We start from the raw sequence: 14977 nt of genomic DNA, 5'->3' as shown, positions 1-14977 counted from the left end.
TTTTTTTTTTTGCTCAATTAGGAGCCAAGAGCTGATTGATTGCTGCTACACGGGTTAAATTGGTCCTTTGTGCACACGTCTCTTGCCAGGGGAACGCCGGCAGAATACTGATATTGCCCTCTCAATGGCAGGAAATCACTTCTGTAGACAGATCGTGCTCTTTAATTTGCACAGGACCAACGCACTTTCTCTTGGGAAAAAATAACATCCGAACCATTTAAAAAAAAAATTAAATGTTCCCCAGCATTGTTTATTTTAAAGCGATATTTACATGCGGCATGCTGTATTTGTTTTTTTGTCAAATACATGCGTTAGATGCAAATGAGTGTATCGCTTTAAAGTCTCGCTACATTGCCAAGGATGAGCTTCGGATTTCAATGTTTCAGATGTTTTATTTAGACCTTTTAAGACATTTTTTAAGATTTTTGTTGGGGGATGTCCAGACTTTTGGATGATTTCCGTTATTTGCTGCTGCCGCCTTCTAAATTGTCTTGCAATAGCGATGTAGGGTTGGCTACGGTACGGTGCGTAAGAAGTGCATTACCTAACCCGGTGCCATGTGACACCTTCTGGAGGAGAAGCGCAAAAGTGAGAGCATTTTGGTAACTTCTCTTTTGTCTTTCGTATCACCCTGAAAAATATTTGTTTTGGATCTCAAATTTTTTTTTAGACGTCATTTTCCAGATATAATCTGTAGACATTCCTCGTGCATACATATTTGCACTGCTCTGGGCGATCCGTTTTTTGTAAATCGAGTGTGAATTGTTCCTGTGCACGGTGCTTTGTAATATTTCGATGAAAGGCACTTTTTACAGATAGATTTTATCACTATCTTTTACGTGTAGTGTGACTATGATTACGATGTGAAATCTATTTTCAGGCGCAATACAGGATACTACTGCTGTGTAGGTTTCCACAGTGGTACTGGATATACAGCACCTCCCCGATGTTTATATGGATTGCGTGAATTCAGTTTCTGAAAAAGCTCCGCGCACGTGGTGTGAAACGTCGGACACCATGCCGACAAATGCCCAGTACAAGCCCATAACACGCCAGAGAGCCACAAAACGCTTCAACAATTTTGGACTTTGCGGTATTTTGACGTTTCGTCGTAAGGCTGTGGGGTGACTAGTGCCTGATTGAGTTGTTGAGGCATGGAATACGAAACAGAAAACGTATGCTATAGGACCGCCGATTCAAATTAAACTGAGAGGCACAGATAATGAATGATTTAATTTGAATCGTAATTACCATAATTCGTAGGCGTCGGCATAAATCAAATTCAATATGCTCGTATAGTTCGCCATACGCCGTTGCACATTTTAATTCAAATTTTCCACGAAAAAATTAATCCCTGTGGGCACTTGCTCAATTGATCGCTCGCTGTGTTTGCAGCGAATGCTGTGCTTTGTGAGATAGAGAAAGGTCCACCTCCCGGTCCCGTGGAATTCACGCTCAGCAGTGGAGACATTCGTGACCCAAGTCCCGCAAGGGGTCGTGGTTAAATGTCAACGGACTCACATCGCTCCTGGCCCACAGAAAAGGAAAATATATAGCCCCGGCAGGGATTTGTAAACAGAATTTATTGTTCAGAAATGCCACAGATTCAATGCTGTGCCGCTTTCAGAAAGGGCACTGGAAAGATATAGTGTTGGGAAAAAATTGGCATCATTTAAATTAGCTTATCCCTTGCAAAATACTAATGCTCAGTGAAATGGGCTATTTTGCCGAATGCATAATTTATGGAGCACTTTGGACTATTCAACACTTTTACGTGCTGAGAAAATGTATAATGGTATTGAAAAAAATCACAACTTGGATGTTATTACGTCTGAGTTTAAATCATTATTATTTTGTCAGCCTTGCAGTGTTTTCTAGGTATAGGGAGACGAGCATCCATCTTACAGAAACTAATTTAAGCGCGAAATGCCGGCAAGAAAGATTAACGCTGCCTAAGCATACAGATATTGCTCCTTAGTGTGCCTTAAGTATTTGGATTCGTTTGACTTCGAGGGCTTGACATTGCACGCGCAATAATGAAAAGCAAACATGCGGGCGAATCGCGAATTCACGCCGAAATTTCAGTCTGTAAATATGAATGGACTCCCGGCTGCCGTGGCGTGCGCGCCAGGCTGGAGGGATGGCAATCAAAACACGCTAAACGGACTGATTAAGATAGAATATTATGTCAAGCCCGCGCTAGTCTCTGAGAAGCGCCGGGCAGCGAAACGCGAGAGCCGGGAGCTCTTCATCAATCCGGATGGCTCTTGCACGTTTGCTCAGAGGGTTTGTCCGGTGATTAATATTGATTGCGGAAAGACTGCTGCTGCTGCTGTTGCGTTTGAAAGTGAGGCTGTAATAGGTGGGGTGGGGGGCATCTTGGAGGAAGTGATCAGCGGCGTTTGTGATTAAGAGTGTTTGTTGTTGTTTGTGGGCAGAAGGACCTCCCGCAAGCTACTCCGTCCCGGGTGCGTTGATAATGACATTGATTAAGAATGCGAAGTTACTCAAATGTGTCTTTATATACTTATTTTATTGCGATGTTTGTCACGGATGTTCATGAATTTAGATTTCTTCAAGGCCACCTTTGACACCTGGAGTTTTTAAACTTGCAAGCCTGCCTTGAGGGTGTTGATTACTTTACATAAAGGGACATGCATAATAAGTTTACACTGATTAAGAATGCTACGTTCATCATCATTATCGTCCGTCGTCTATCCACTGCTGAACGAAGGTCACCCCTGAGCCTCCGCTGTGCTTTCAAGATCACACGATGCAATAATCCACCAAGCGCTGAAAGTTACTTGGCTTATTTTATTCGAACGATGTCGGGACCAGATACGTTAACACCGGCACACTGGTTTGTTGTCCTGGCCCGGAGAGTGTCCGTGGATTCCCGTGCGCGCACCCGGCGTTGTCACAGCGAGCGTACAAACGGGCGCTAATTTTCAGGACTTCTCATTGTGCGAAACTTCACGCGGTTCGGGCGATTTATGGGCAGGTAGTTGGAACGAAGCCACGCTGCAGCTCTTTTCGAAAACAAATCCCGGCCTCCTTTTGGCTTTTTTTGGGGGGGCAGCACGTTGTCGTCTATTGGAACCAAAAGTCCCTGGTCCATTTGCACAAAAATAAACCGGAATACTTGGAAAATTTCCTCCGAGCTATTTCTCCCCTTTCCCGTCAAAGGCACCCCACACTGATTCACGGCCAGATACAAGCATTGCTGTGGAGACTCAAGGAAAAAGAGACTTTAACGTTTTGAGCTCAACACGCGGCGTATTTTCTATCGCGAAGAGGGGGGGGGGACGGGCGGCAGGAGTGGCGGTTGGGTGGCGTTGGTGCGTTTCTGAGCAGTCGTCCGCGAATTACCTCCAGAAAAAAGGGGAGATCAGCTAGAAAATCGCACAGTGCCAGCAATTCCACAGAGCACACAGCCTCAGGTGGCCACCGACGATGCCATGTGCAGCGCCAGTCGGCAGCAAAGATGGGGTCCAAGGTACTTGTTCATGTAGTCGTTTTTACATCTTTTGTTTGCAGTTTGCCGAAGTTTTTTTCTATTTTCAAGCATGATTGGTCGAAGGGTTTAAAATTTTCATTTAAAATGTCTGGCTACGAAAAAAATATAATGGGGTTTTTTCAGGCGGTATTCTGCGTCTGCGTTCGTGCTGGGGCGAAATGAATGCTTTGTGACAATGTAAAAAAAAAGGTACCTTTTTTAGGGGGAATTTCAAAATGAGTTGGGCGTAATTGTTGTTATTTTTGGCCTCCTGTCATTACTCGCCCAGACGGCTTGCAGAGAGGTATGTTCGGTGGTGATATCTGTGTGTTACGTCGCAGGATCAAGGTGGTTGCTAGGGGAGATCTTTATCCAGCAGTGGATTGGCCACGACTGATGAAATATCCAAGGGAATCAAAATATCCCGTTGGGTACCACCAGGATTTTTTTTTATTAACAAAAACACATTACTTTTAACAACGGAAAAACAAATCCAGAGAGCGTGATTTGCGCGTTGTAATTTACTTTTCGTGCAAAGTTTTAAAAATGAGTTATTCTCGGGGGTTTGTGTTATTATTTATTTTTTTGCTGCCACTCTTTTTTGACCTGCACAGCCAAGTGATTTCATTTCTGCCATAACACATTAATGCATCACTGCAGCCTCTGTTATGTTGGACTGGCTCGCGCGACGATGTAGGGCCATGATTGCATTTGTATGCAAAATGTGTCGGTGGTGGAAGGGGGGGGGGGGGTTAACAGATTGAGCCCTGGGTAAACACCGCTCATGAAACTTTAGGCGGGCACCCCTTTTTGCTACGAGGCTGGCCGAGCAGATAATCCGTTGCAAGCTTAACACGTGATTGTTATTTAACTCGGAGCGCACATGCACATACGTGGCAGCAGCGGCAATATTTCACATTCGTTCTGCAATGCTTTTTTATACGTGACTGCGCTGTTCTAAATTACCTAATATATGTTTTTTTTTTCTTTCTACGAATAACTATAAACACGATTTTGTAATCATCGGTCATGTTCGAGCCACTGCCGGCTGAAGGCCAACAATGTCAGATGTGTCCGGGAATACAAACTCGGATCGAACGGTTCACAATGGAGTGCACTCACCGTTGCACCACTGCTATCGATACATTGCATGTAACGTTCCAATTTTGCCAAAACGTTTCACTTCGGGCCTCTATGAATTTAACGATAAAACTGAAACGGATTGAATATTTTATTGATGTATTCTTACTGATGTGGGGGGGGGGGGGGTGGGATTGGTGTATTTCGAGGTGCAGCTTCTGGTTGTGGTAGCGATGAGCGAACGAAAATTCTGTCTCCTCGCTTCACTACGGACTCGGCAGCGTGCACGCAATGCAGATGTTCAATCGGTCGCTGTGCTCGCTCTTGCCGGATGGGCGAAACCTTTGAGCGACGCCGTCCCTTTTGAAATGGAGACCTCGCTCCCGCACAAAGGAGGGGACATTAATACGGGCGTTTGTTTAAAAATGGTTCGTGGCAGACGGGTGGGTGTCGGCGCTGACGGGTAATGTCGTTTGTCAACTTGTCATTGTTTCGCGGAGTAAACGCTCGCCGTGGCTTCATGTGGCCCCACGATCCTCTCGATACTCTTGCCCTGGGCTCTGGTGGCCCCCCGCTACCGATCTTGGGTCGGTGCTCGCACGAGCAAAGCCGGGAGCGTCTGCACACGGACACTAGGCCCGAGATCTTGATCATGCCGCAGTGCGATGATTCGCAGCTCTGCCGTTGATACAATGGGGCGAGCTTCTCAAATCCTCAAACACGGCACCTTCTGTCCACCCAGCGGTACAAATGAGCAAATCGATCGGCCGGTCACGTGTGGCGGGGTCAAGTGTGAGAACTGTCACCTCTTCCAAGATGTCCTTCCAGCGTGGACTAGTAGGTCAAATACCCTTTAGAGGGGGGCTCCCTTGAGCTTCCTTTGGTAAGAGGCCCTTCCACCAGCAGCTGCATGAGCAAGCAATTGCAGGGCTGCACCTCTACCTTTTTTGTTTCTATCTCCTGCACTGGTCTGACCTCATCACGACAGTCGGAGGGACCGCCTCGACCCCCATCACAATCCAGTTGACCCCATCTCTGCGGGGGTCAATCCCGTAACTGGATAAGTGGGCAGGGTCGGGCACTTTGGGGTCTACAGCTCCGGAGTTTAGGGGTGACAATCTATATCTGCCAGCGGCACGTGGAGGGCACGTGGAGCATCGCTGCGGTGGGTGCGGAGCGCAGAGCGTCGCGGTTCTTCTCCAGGTGACGTTCGTGCCGGGACAGTGGGCCTGGTTTGCGTCGACAAAGCCCCACGGGAGCTGGCGCCGGCTGGCCGGGGTGGTGGGTGGTGGGGTGGGGAGGTGAGCGAAGGTGGCGGTAGTCCTCTCACGGCTGTTTTCGTCCGAGGCGACCCCAATCGGTTCGTGCCGAGACGTCGCGCGGGTCGTCAACGGGAGGGAGTCCCGCCTGGACTGGATTTGCCCTCTGTCGTGGGGAGACGGTTGCGCTGCCAATCTGTAGCCCATGAGCGACCAAGAGGGTTTTGTCGGTGCCCTCTGGGGTGGCATTTCCACTGCTATGCACCAGGGGCCTCGGTCAGAAATCTTACCGTACATATTGTCTGTTTTGATAGACACACTTGCTGTTTATTTCTCCATCAAAAACTACATTTTCTGTCAACAGCGTACTCCTGTACCCTTTTTTAACGACATCTTGCTCATGAAAAGCGACCGCAGCAACCTTGCTGTCTTACATAATAGTATTCTAGAGGTAAACTCTTTCAAACACAAACAATTGTGACCATTTGCCAGCCCGTGTGGCACTGGTAAATCAATTGTTGGAGCAACGTGAATGATTGGGCCGTGGCTCTGAGAAGTTGTTCAGCGGAAGCCAATGTGGTTGTGACATTGAATTCACATCCCAGCAGCCGTCATCGTGGGCACCATCTGTTCCCGGCGCTTAGTGGAGAGTCCCCTGTTGATTTCCCCACGCTTGTTGAGGACTCTTGTCTGCCCCTCGCTCACCGTTTCATCTCACCCACTGTTCAACCCCCACCACACCGCCGCCGCCTGCAGCGCTCCTCGTGCTGTTTCTCTCCTCGCGCCACTTCCGCTGTCAAATTCCCTCCCATGGCCTCCTTCGCCATAGGTTGTGTGCACAAAAACCTTGCTTAGTCGCTCGAAAAGAGCCGTATAAACTATACTCTTTGGTTCTTTCGGTAAAGTCACGTGGGTAGAAAAATAAAATAAAAACGCATCACGACGTTTCGATCGCAACACAAGCGATCGTCCTCGGGCGGGAAAAATAATCCGGCAGTCGAACTGCTGAACCAGGAAGAACCTGATATATTATTTTATTATTTTATTTTTCTACCTACGTGACTTTACCGAAAGAACCAAAAGAGTATGGATTCCTGCAGTCACGAAAGCTTCAAATCAAGTTTAGACGTATTAACTCTTCATCAATCACAAAAGTGCAGGTTTTTTTTGCTGGCTATTTGGCTTTTTTTGGGGCCTTTGGGCTGGGTGCTTGGCAACCACGAATTCAAATGATCGTTCGGGTGTTGAAAAAGCTACGGCGACTAATATGCGAAATGTAATTAACAAAAAATACGACGTGCATTTTTTTATTATTCAAATTGGAAAGTAATTCTCTTTGGAGTTTATGTGCACTGCTTTACCATGCACTTAATTTCTGGCTGATAAAAGGAAGAAGATTTATATATTTTTTTTAACTTAAGGGGGGTCTAAGATCCTCACAGCTGAAATAATCCCATTGAAGAAAAGTGTGGGCAGTGTGGGGGGTGTGGCGGGGGGGGGGATAAATTAAGAATCTTGAAATCGGTGCGTGATTGGAATATTTTTTCTCATTGACGCCCTTCGTGTGTTACTCGTGGCCCTGTCGTTACGGAGGGATAGCGCCGTCCCAAACCTTCGCGCTTTTCTTGTTGCTGTTTAAACAGGGGGGGGGGGGGGGTGGCGAACACGAATTGAATGTCGATTTAAAGCTTTCGTGACTGCAGGAATTCATCTTCTTGGTTCTTTCGGTAAAGTCACGTAGAAGGGAAGTAATAAAATAATAAAAATAAAACATAATAAAATAATTCTCACGACGTTTCGGCCACAACGCAAGCAGCCGTCCTCAGGTGAAGACCAGGTCTGTCGAGGCGACAGCGTCAGACGGCTGCTTGCATTGTGGCCGAAACGTCGTGAGAATTATTTTATTATGTTTTATTTTTATTATTTTATTACTTCCCTTCTACGTGACTTTACCGCCGAAAGAACCAAGAAGACGAATTGAATGATTTTTGGATGGGTAAATTACCTTCGGCTCGTTGGCACGCAGCGAACGCACGTGGGATTGTGCGCCAGACTGGGTGCTACTGGGACGGATTTGACGACCTCTTCCGCTGCGCTTCGACGCGCGTTTCACGTGTCAGCTCCTCGCGATCGTTGCGGGTTCGTTTTTTGTTCTCGCACCAAAAGACTTCAGTCTGAAACTACTGAGTTGAGAACCATTATCCGGACGTGCTAATGGTTGAAAAAAGAAAAACCCCCCCACGATAATACAGAAATGTGACAGTGATGCATTCGAGGCTACGAGCATTATTTAGAGCCAATTCAAGTGTTGGTTGGGTCTTGCGTCTTATGCAGAGGGATGTGGTTCCGTTCCAAGTTAAGTTTGGTTGTGTGTGTGTGCGTATGTGAGTGCGGAGCGGTAGTGTGGTGGTTAGCGCACGTGGGGAGCGAGAGTGTTGTGGTTAGCACGCTGCGCTGTGGACCCAGCGACACAAGTTCGATTCCCACTCACAGCCAGCACCAGTGACGATTATTTGAACCGGTCCTGGGCATCCCCTAGGTCGACTTGGCCTCAAGTGAGTACCTCCTGTGGTTTATAAACATCGCTGCTAGGGATTCAAATGCGGCCAGGCATGGTGTTGGCAACCCCACCCCCCTCGTGTACCGTTCCGGCCTTCATAGGTGCTCGCAAACAGCACTTGCGCCAACAGTCTGTTGAGGCTATACGGGGGATATTTGTCTTTGTATTCGAGTGGGGAGTGGAGGCGCAGTGGTTCATGTGCTGGGCTACGAATCTGGCAGCTTTAGTTCGATTCCCGACCGTGGCTAGCTTCAGTGGCTTCAGAACCTGCACTGGGTATATCGCATGTGTCCACTCGCCCATCAAAGAGTACCAGCTATAGTGCGTACACGTCAGCATTGGGGGGTCAGAGGTGGTGTCCGGGCGTGATACTGACCTTACCATTCCCTTGTGCCGTGCGCTGACATTAATTGTTTATTTTGTGTACAGCACTTTCCTGAACATCCTGCGTGTAGCGTATAAGGGGGGGGGGGATCTTTGTCTTTGTGAGGGTGTGCATGATAGTTGGGAATGTGCGGCACTGGCTTACGGATGAGACGTACACTTCTCTCATTTCTCCACGTGTTTGTCTTTGCTGCTCAGTTTTAATTGGAGTCACTTAACCCAAAGCCTACACGGGCTATGGAGAGGTCGGAAGGGATTTTAACGTGTGTGTGTGTGCATGATGGCAGTGGGGAGCGGTGGCGCAATGATTAGCGCACCACGCTACGAACCCGGCGACCCGAGTTCGATTCCTGCTCACGACGGATAACGGTGACGAATATCTGAATTGATCCTGGGCCTCCCCTAGGTCGATTTGGCCTTAAATGAGTACCTGGCGCGCTGTGTAGTGAACATCGCCACTGGAACGACAAAAACGGTCGGGCGTAGTCCTGGCCACCCCCTCCCCCCCCCGTGTGCCACGCTGGGCATCATAAGGTGCTGCTCGCTAACAGCACTTACCCCAAAAAGGTCTGTTGAGGCTATACGGGGGACCTTTGCCTCTTGTGCGCGATGGCAGTGGGTGGACGAGGCTTTGACGTTCCCCCCTCTCCCCCCCTCTCCCCCCCCTCTCCCCCCCTCTCCCACCACGTGACGCTCGTGCGCGCGGCTCGCGCAGGTTCGTCGGCGTCAAGTCATGACGACGGAGGACGGGGCTGACTCCGAGCAGCAGAAGAAGCAGCAACAAGAGGCCAAGCAGCAGGCGCAGCAGCAGCAGCAGGCGCAGCAGCAGCAACAGGCGCAGCAGCAGCAGCCACTTGTGGAGGACGGGGCGCACGCAGACGCAGCCGCAGCCGCCACCACTGCGGTACCGGACGCTGAGGTTTGCCACCCGCGTCCCACTTGCCCCTGCCTCCCGCTGCCCCCACGATGTTGTTTAAATCGACGACGTAAACTCAAAGAACGAACATCTCCTTTTCTTCGTCTGTCGTCGTGATCGTCATCGCGACCCAGATCGTCGTCAAGGGCGCCGCGGTGGCGAGATGTTGACTAACTCACCTGGTACACAGGAGGTCGTGGGGTTCGAGCTTGACCCCGACGCCTGCTGTATATTTGGAATTTGCATGTCTCTCTCTCCCCGTGGTCGCCTGGATTTTCTTCCGGGTCCTCCGGTTTTTCCCTCGACATTCAGAATCGTGCATTTTAAGTATTTGGCTGCTATAAATTTCCACGTGATAATCCACTTCTTTGAGCTATCACTTGTGGCCAGGTCGCTTCTGAAAGAGAGCTGTATAGCTGAGCGAACGATATGCAAATTTTACATACAAATGGGAGAGAAGAAATCGACAAACAATGCTAACGAGACCGTCGAAATTAAAACGTAAGTTTTTTAGTTTTTAATTACACTGTGGCTCTGGAGATACGTGGGGTGGCGAGTCATTGCGCGCTCACCAGGACAGTGACGGACTATTTGTCGACAACCTTTTGCTTACGGGCTGCTACAATCTTCTTTATTGCTTTAGCTACGGGGATCGACCGACCACACTCCCGCTAGCACGTTGTGCGTTGCATCCACCCTCCACGTCTCACCCACCGGTACCCCTCCGCCCCTTCCCCTAACCCAACCAGGAACTCAAGAAGGGCAAGGCGGCCGAGCACTCGGAAGCCAGGGATAAAAGCGAGCAGCAGTTCCTGTCCGAGGACGAGCAGGCGTCCGAAAAGACGGGCACCCCGAGCAGAACGAGCCGGTCGCCCCACAAGGCCCCCAAGCCTAAGGCCATGGCGTTCCGCGTGCTCCTGCTGGACGGCACGGAGTTCGCCAGCGAAGTCGAGGTGAGCTCACCTCGGGCGGAGGAGAAACGTCGACGATTGACCTGTGACTTTACCGAAAGAACCAAGAAGATTGACCTGTGCTTTGACCCCCTGGTGCACGCGCGTGCCAGTGTGCACGCGTGCCCCGGGGAGCGGTAGTGTAGCGGCCAACACCGGTGACGATTATCTGAACCGGTCCTGGGGCCTCCCCTAGGTCGACCCGGCCTCATCGCCACCAGGGAGACAAAGGCGGCCAGGTGTGGTGCTGGCTCACCCGCGCACCCACCCGTGCCGTGCCGGCCTTCACGGGTGTACGCTAACAGCACTTTTTGTTGTTGTCTTTGTGTGTGTGTGTCGGTCTGTGCATATGGGCAGGGTCTTTGTCTTTGTGTCACCACCATCTCGTGCGTCGTACCAGCCATCATAGGTGCTCGTGAACAGCACTTTCCCCAACCGTCTGTGTAGTCTACATGGGAGTTCTTTGCCATCTTGTTTTTGGAGGGGGAAGGAGCAGTAGTGTGGTGGCTCGGGCACTTTGTGTCAAATCTAGCAATCCTGAATTCGATTCCCAGCCTGGGCTATCATTGGTGATAGTTCTCTGAAGTGGCCTGGGCCTTCCCTAACATCAGCACTGGGGAGACAAAGGCGGCCTGGTGTGGTTCCGGCCACAACACTTCATAGGTGCTTGTTAACAGCACTTGCCCTAACAGCCTTACGCAGGCCACATGGGGGTGTAGCAATTTTTTTGTCTTTGTGTGTCTCTGTACCGCAGCAATTTGGGGCAGGGGTTTGCGAATTCTCTCGTGGCTTCATGGTCCGCTCGTCTCGGCCTCTGTCTGCGGCACATGGTGGCATTACAGAATGAATCCCATCGGTTTTACCGGGCCAACAAGTTTATTTGTCAGCGCTGCTGTCCAATAATTGGTGATGGGATCCCCCGTTTTTCCCTCCACGTTTAGAATCAACATCACGCATTTGAGAGTATTTGGCAGCCATAGATTTCCACACGACGATAAGCCACTTCGTTGAGCTATCATTTGTGAGAGCCAGGTCGCTTCTGAAAAAGAGCTACATAGCTTGGTTTGCCTTACCTGGTAATACAAAAGAAAAAAAGAAAAATCTTTTATAGTCATTACAAAAATCCAATATATTTTTGGACTTGTGGTGCAGAGAGGCACGTGAAATCCTTCGCTCCCATCGCGCCCTCCCCCTGCACGTGTGTACGTATCCCGTGGGAGCAGGGTCCGTTTTTAAAAGTAGAATCCAACGGGAAGGATGAATGCACGCACGCCCTGCCTCTGGGTAACTGCCCGTGTGAGGGGAAGAATTCGTAATTGTTTGGACAGTTTAATGACGGCTCTTAAAAGTAAACACTGGGCCCTCCTGCCTCGGGCACCCCGGAATCCCCAGATTCACTTCTCCGTTATGGCGCAACGGAGAATATCAATGCAGTCAGAGCATATTTTGCAGAATGTATGGATTTTGGGGCGGTGGGGTATTTGGTCGCGTGTGAAATTGTAGGTCAAAGAGGACATTGCTTAAAAATAACGGTGCCTTTACAATAACGTCGGTGGAATTATACTGCTTGTGCATGCTCTTTCCCTGTCAGGACAATAGCAAGTCTTGATTGCTCATCAACGCGTTATGGAATCCTCAAACCTCTTTGTTAAACATGGTCCGGCTGTTGGGATGTTTGGCCCATCCCTTTTTAAGTGTTTTTTTTTTTTCATGAGTTGGCGAAAACCACGACATGATGTAATAATGCTCGCAATCTGGATAGGCAGATCCGCTTACCTTCCAGACCCAGAGTCGAATGCAATTGTAAATGTGTTGTTCGCAATTAATTGAAATCACATTGCGACCTGTAATTGCGGCTAATACTGCTTTCCCTCAGTACTACATTCTGTCCTGCCACTCGTCGGCACTTATTTTGCCGTGTAGATCTGTCCGTCTTCTATGTTCATCCGTATGTTGAACTTCTTTCGCACCGTATGGAGCCTACCGTGCTCATCGGAGGTCTTGGTCGCAGTGCGATCCACGAACCCGCCACCCTCAGGCAGCAGGATTGCGGATAACGAGCGCGCAGTGCCCCCGTGTCCAAAGTCAATTGCCCTCTACCAGCACGGAGCCGGTGAAGGTCGCGTTGTACGTGCGTACGTTGAACTTATTTCTCACCGTACGTAGCCAACCGTGCTAATCGGAGGTGCGGGGGAAGGACAACAAACTAAACACGAAAAGCAGTTCTAAAGAATTTTCGATTTGAAGCTTTCGTGACTGCAGGGTTTCATCTTCTTGGTTCTTTCGGTAAAGTCACGTAGAAGGAAAATAATAAAACAATACAAATTAAACATAATAAAATAATTATCACGACGTTTCGGCCACCGGAAGCCAATACAGCTCTCTCGACAGACTTGTTCTCCACCTGAAGACGGCTGCTTGCATTGTGGCCGAAACGTCGTGAGAATTATTTTATAATGTTTTATTTTTATTGTTTTATTATTTTCCTTCTACGTGACTTTACCGAAAGAACCAAGAAGACAGTTCTAAAGAAGTTAGTTTTCAATCTAGATTTAAAAGTGTGTGCCTCCCAGTGGCTTTCTAATATCGGAAGGAAGAGCGTTCCAGACGGCCGCAGAAGCGCATCTGAAAGTGCACACGATGCGATGACGTTTAGCCAAAAGCCGCTGCTGCGCGGAGTATGACCGGAGTTGGCGTGATGGTTTACGTTCCTCGACGAGATCATGAAGCTTCATTTGTGGCAAGCACTTTGTGTGCCATGAGCGCGACTTCGTAACGTATCAGTTCGGCAAGCGGAAGCCAATGCAGCACGTCGAGCACCGGACTGACACAGTCGGATCTTGCGTTTGTGGCGGCGTAGGGCGGCGATGGTGGCCGACGTTTGCCGCTGGTGCTCTCGGGGCAGGCATGGGCCGTGACACGGATCGCCATTCCCTCCTACGCGCGACGCCGGTGTCTGTGCTATGGCCACGCTCGCGCCGTTGCTTCCTCCTCCTCCTCCTTCTCCCTAATTGTGTTTGTGTGTTTTTTTTATCAGATGGAGAAAATTGTTGACATTCATGGGGCCGCATGCGGGAGTTTGCCGGATGGTGACTAATGGCGTAGTTGTCTTTTCGGTGCAATTTAATTTGCTCGAAACGGAAAATAAAGCCATTCGTCTGAAGGGCATTGTCGTAAAAACGTGGCAGCGAGAAAGAAAAATACGGACCTGCCGGCGCCGCAACACCTATTCCTAAACTTTAATGAGCGCCGTTAATCTGACGAACGAACCGAGCATCGAAGTAATTTTAGATTGTGTAATTGTTTTTGTAACTTTGGCCCTTTTTAGCAATTATCGTTTAGGGCTGTTGGTGTTAAGGAGCGAGGGCACGGATGATTCTTAAACATTGCATTTTAATAAGTTGAAGCGGCTGATGGACCCCTTGTTGGCCTTAGCGACATCATCCTTCGTGTGTGTATTTCAAAAAACGCTTTAAACTTTTTTGGTTATTGTTTTTTTCCTCTTTTATTTGAAATATTGTTTCTTGTCAGCCTAACAAAAATGCACGGACGCATCAGAGTACACAAAGCGATACATTATCTAAGTCTAATCACGGTTGTTTTTTTCTTTCAATATCGCTATCACTTTCATTTATAGAACGTATACATTCCTGTCATCTGTCACTGTTATCTGCCTCATCTGCTGCATCGCACCGCTACCCAATCATTTATCTCGTCCGTTTCATCTGAAAGCAACGGATTAAACCTCGACGCAATTCCGCCGCGCGGAGGAACGCGGCGGTTCACCGAGCGTTCACCGAGCGTTCACCGAGCGGGGGGTGGGGGTGGTTCGCTGTGCGAGGAAGAAGCACGCAAAACCACGGGCGACGAGCAGACCGACGCTTTTCACACCTCCCCCCCCCCCCCCGTGAGATTCCAGGTCAAACGGCGCGACGTTCGTTCAAGACCCACGGCGATCGTTGCCTCTCCCAAGGAGCGATGTTTTGCTCATCCATCTCTCCGCGGCTGTTGCCGACGACTGTTCTGTCGTCCGTGCTGCGTGCAACCGCCAACCCTCCTTTCTGCTTGGTTCTCTCACACTGCTCCCCCATCGTCTCTTCTTCACCCAAGCTCCTTAAAGCCTTGCTCGATTGAAGAAAAGTTTAAACTCTCATCCGTGATTATACGATTGTTAGCGCTGCTGCGCTATGAACCCAATGAACCCCAGTTCAATTCCCTGCCACGGCTAACATCGGCGGTGAGTGATATCACAACCAGTCTGGCCCTCCCCCTTCCTTCACTGACCCACAATGCCCAGCGTGGTGAAGTACGATCAAAATCCCCTGCGAACCA

The 14977-nt window shown here is 49.3% G+C and overlaps 1 protein-coding gene across 7 annotated transcripts in view; it reads left to right on the top strand.

Moving 5' to 3' along the window:
- LOC144722391 (protein 4.1-like) overlaps window positions 1–14977 on the top strand; it is a 124607-nt gene that overhangs the window by 43687 nt on the left and 65943 nt on the right. For all 7 annotated transcript variants that reach the window (XM_078600624.1, XM_078600625.1, XM_078600626.1 and 4 more), the window contains exons 2-3: window positions 9495–9698; window positions 10445–10648. In XM_078600624.1, coding sequence (XP_078456750.1) covers window positions 9513–9698; window positions 10445–10648 — 390 coding nt within the window. In that variant the 5' untranslated portion in view covers window positions 9495–9512. The remainder of the gene's footprint in view (window positions 1–9494; window positions 9699–10444; window positions 10649–14977) is intronic.

The sequence above is a fragment of the Lampetra planeri genome, chromosome 14 (assembly GCF_965212315.1).
Source record: "Lampetra planeri chromosome 14, kcLamPlan1.2.h2, whole genome shotgun sequence".
NCBI lineage: Eukaryota > Metazoa > Chordata > Hyperoartia > Petromyzontiformes > Petromyzontidae > Lampetra > Lampetra planeri.
The sequence above is the reverse complement of the archived record's forward strand: the minus strand, read 5'-3'. Positions and strand labels throughout refer to the sequence as shown.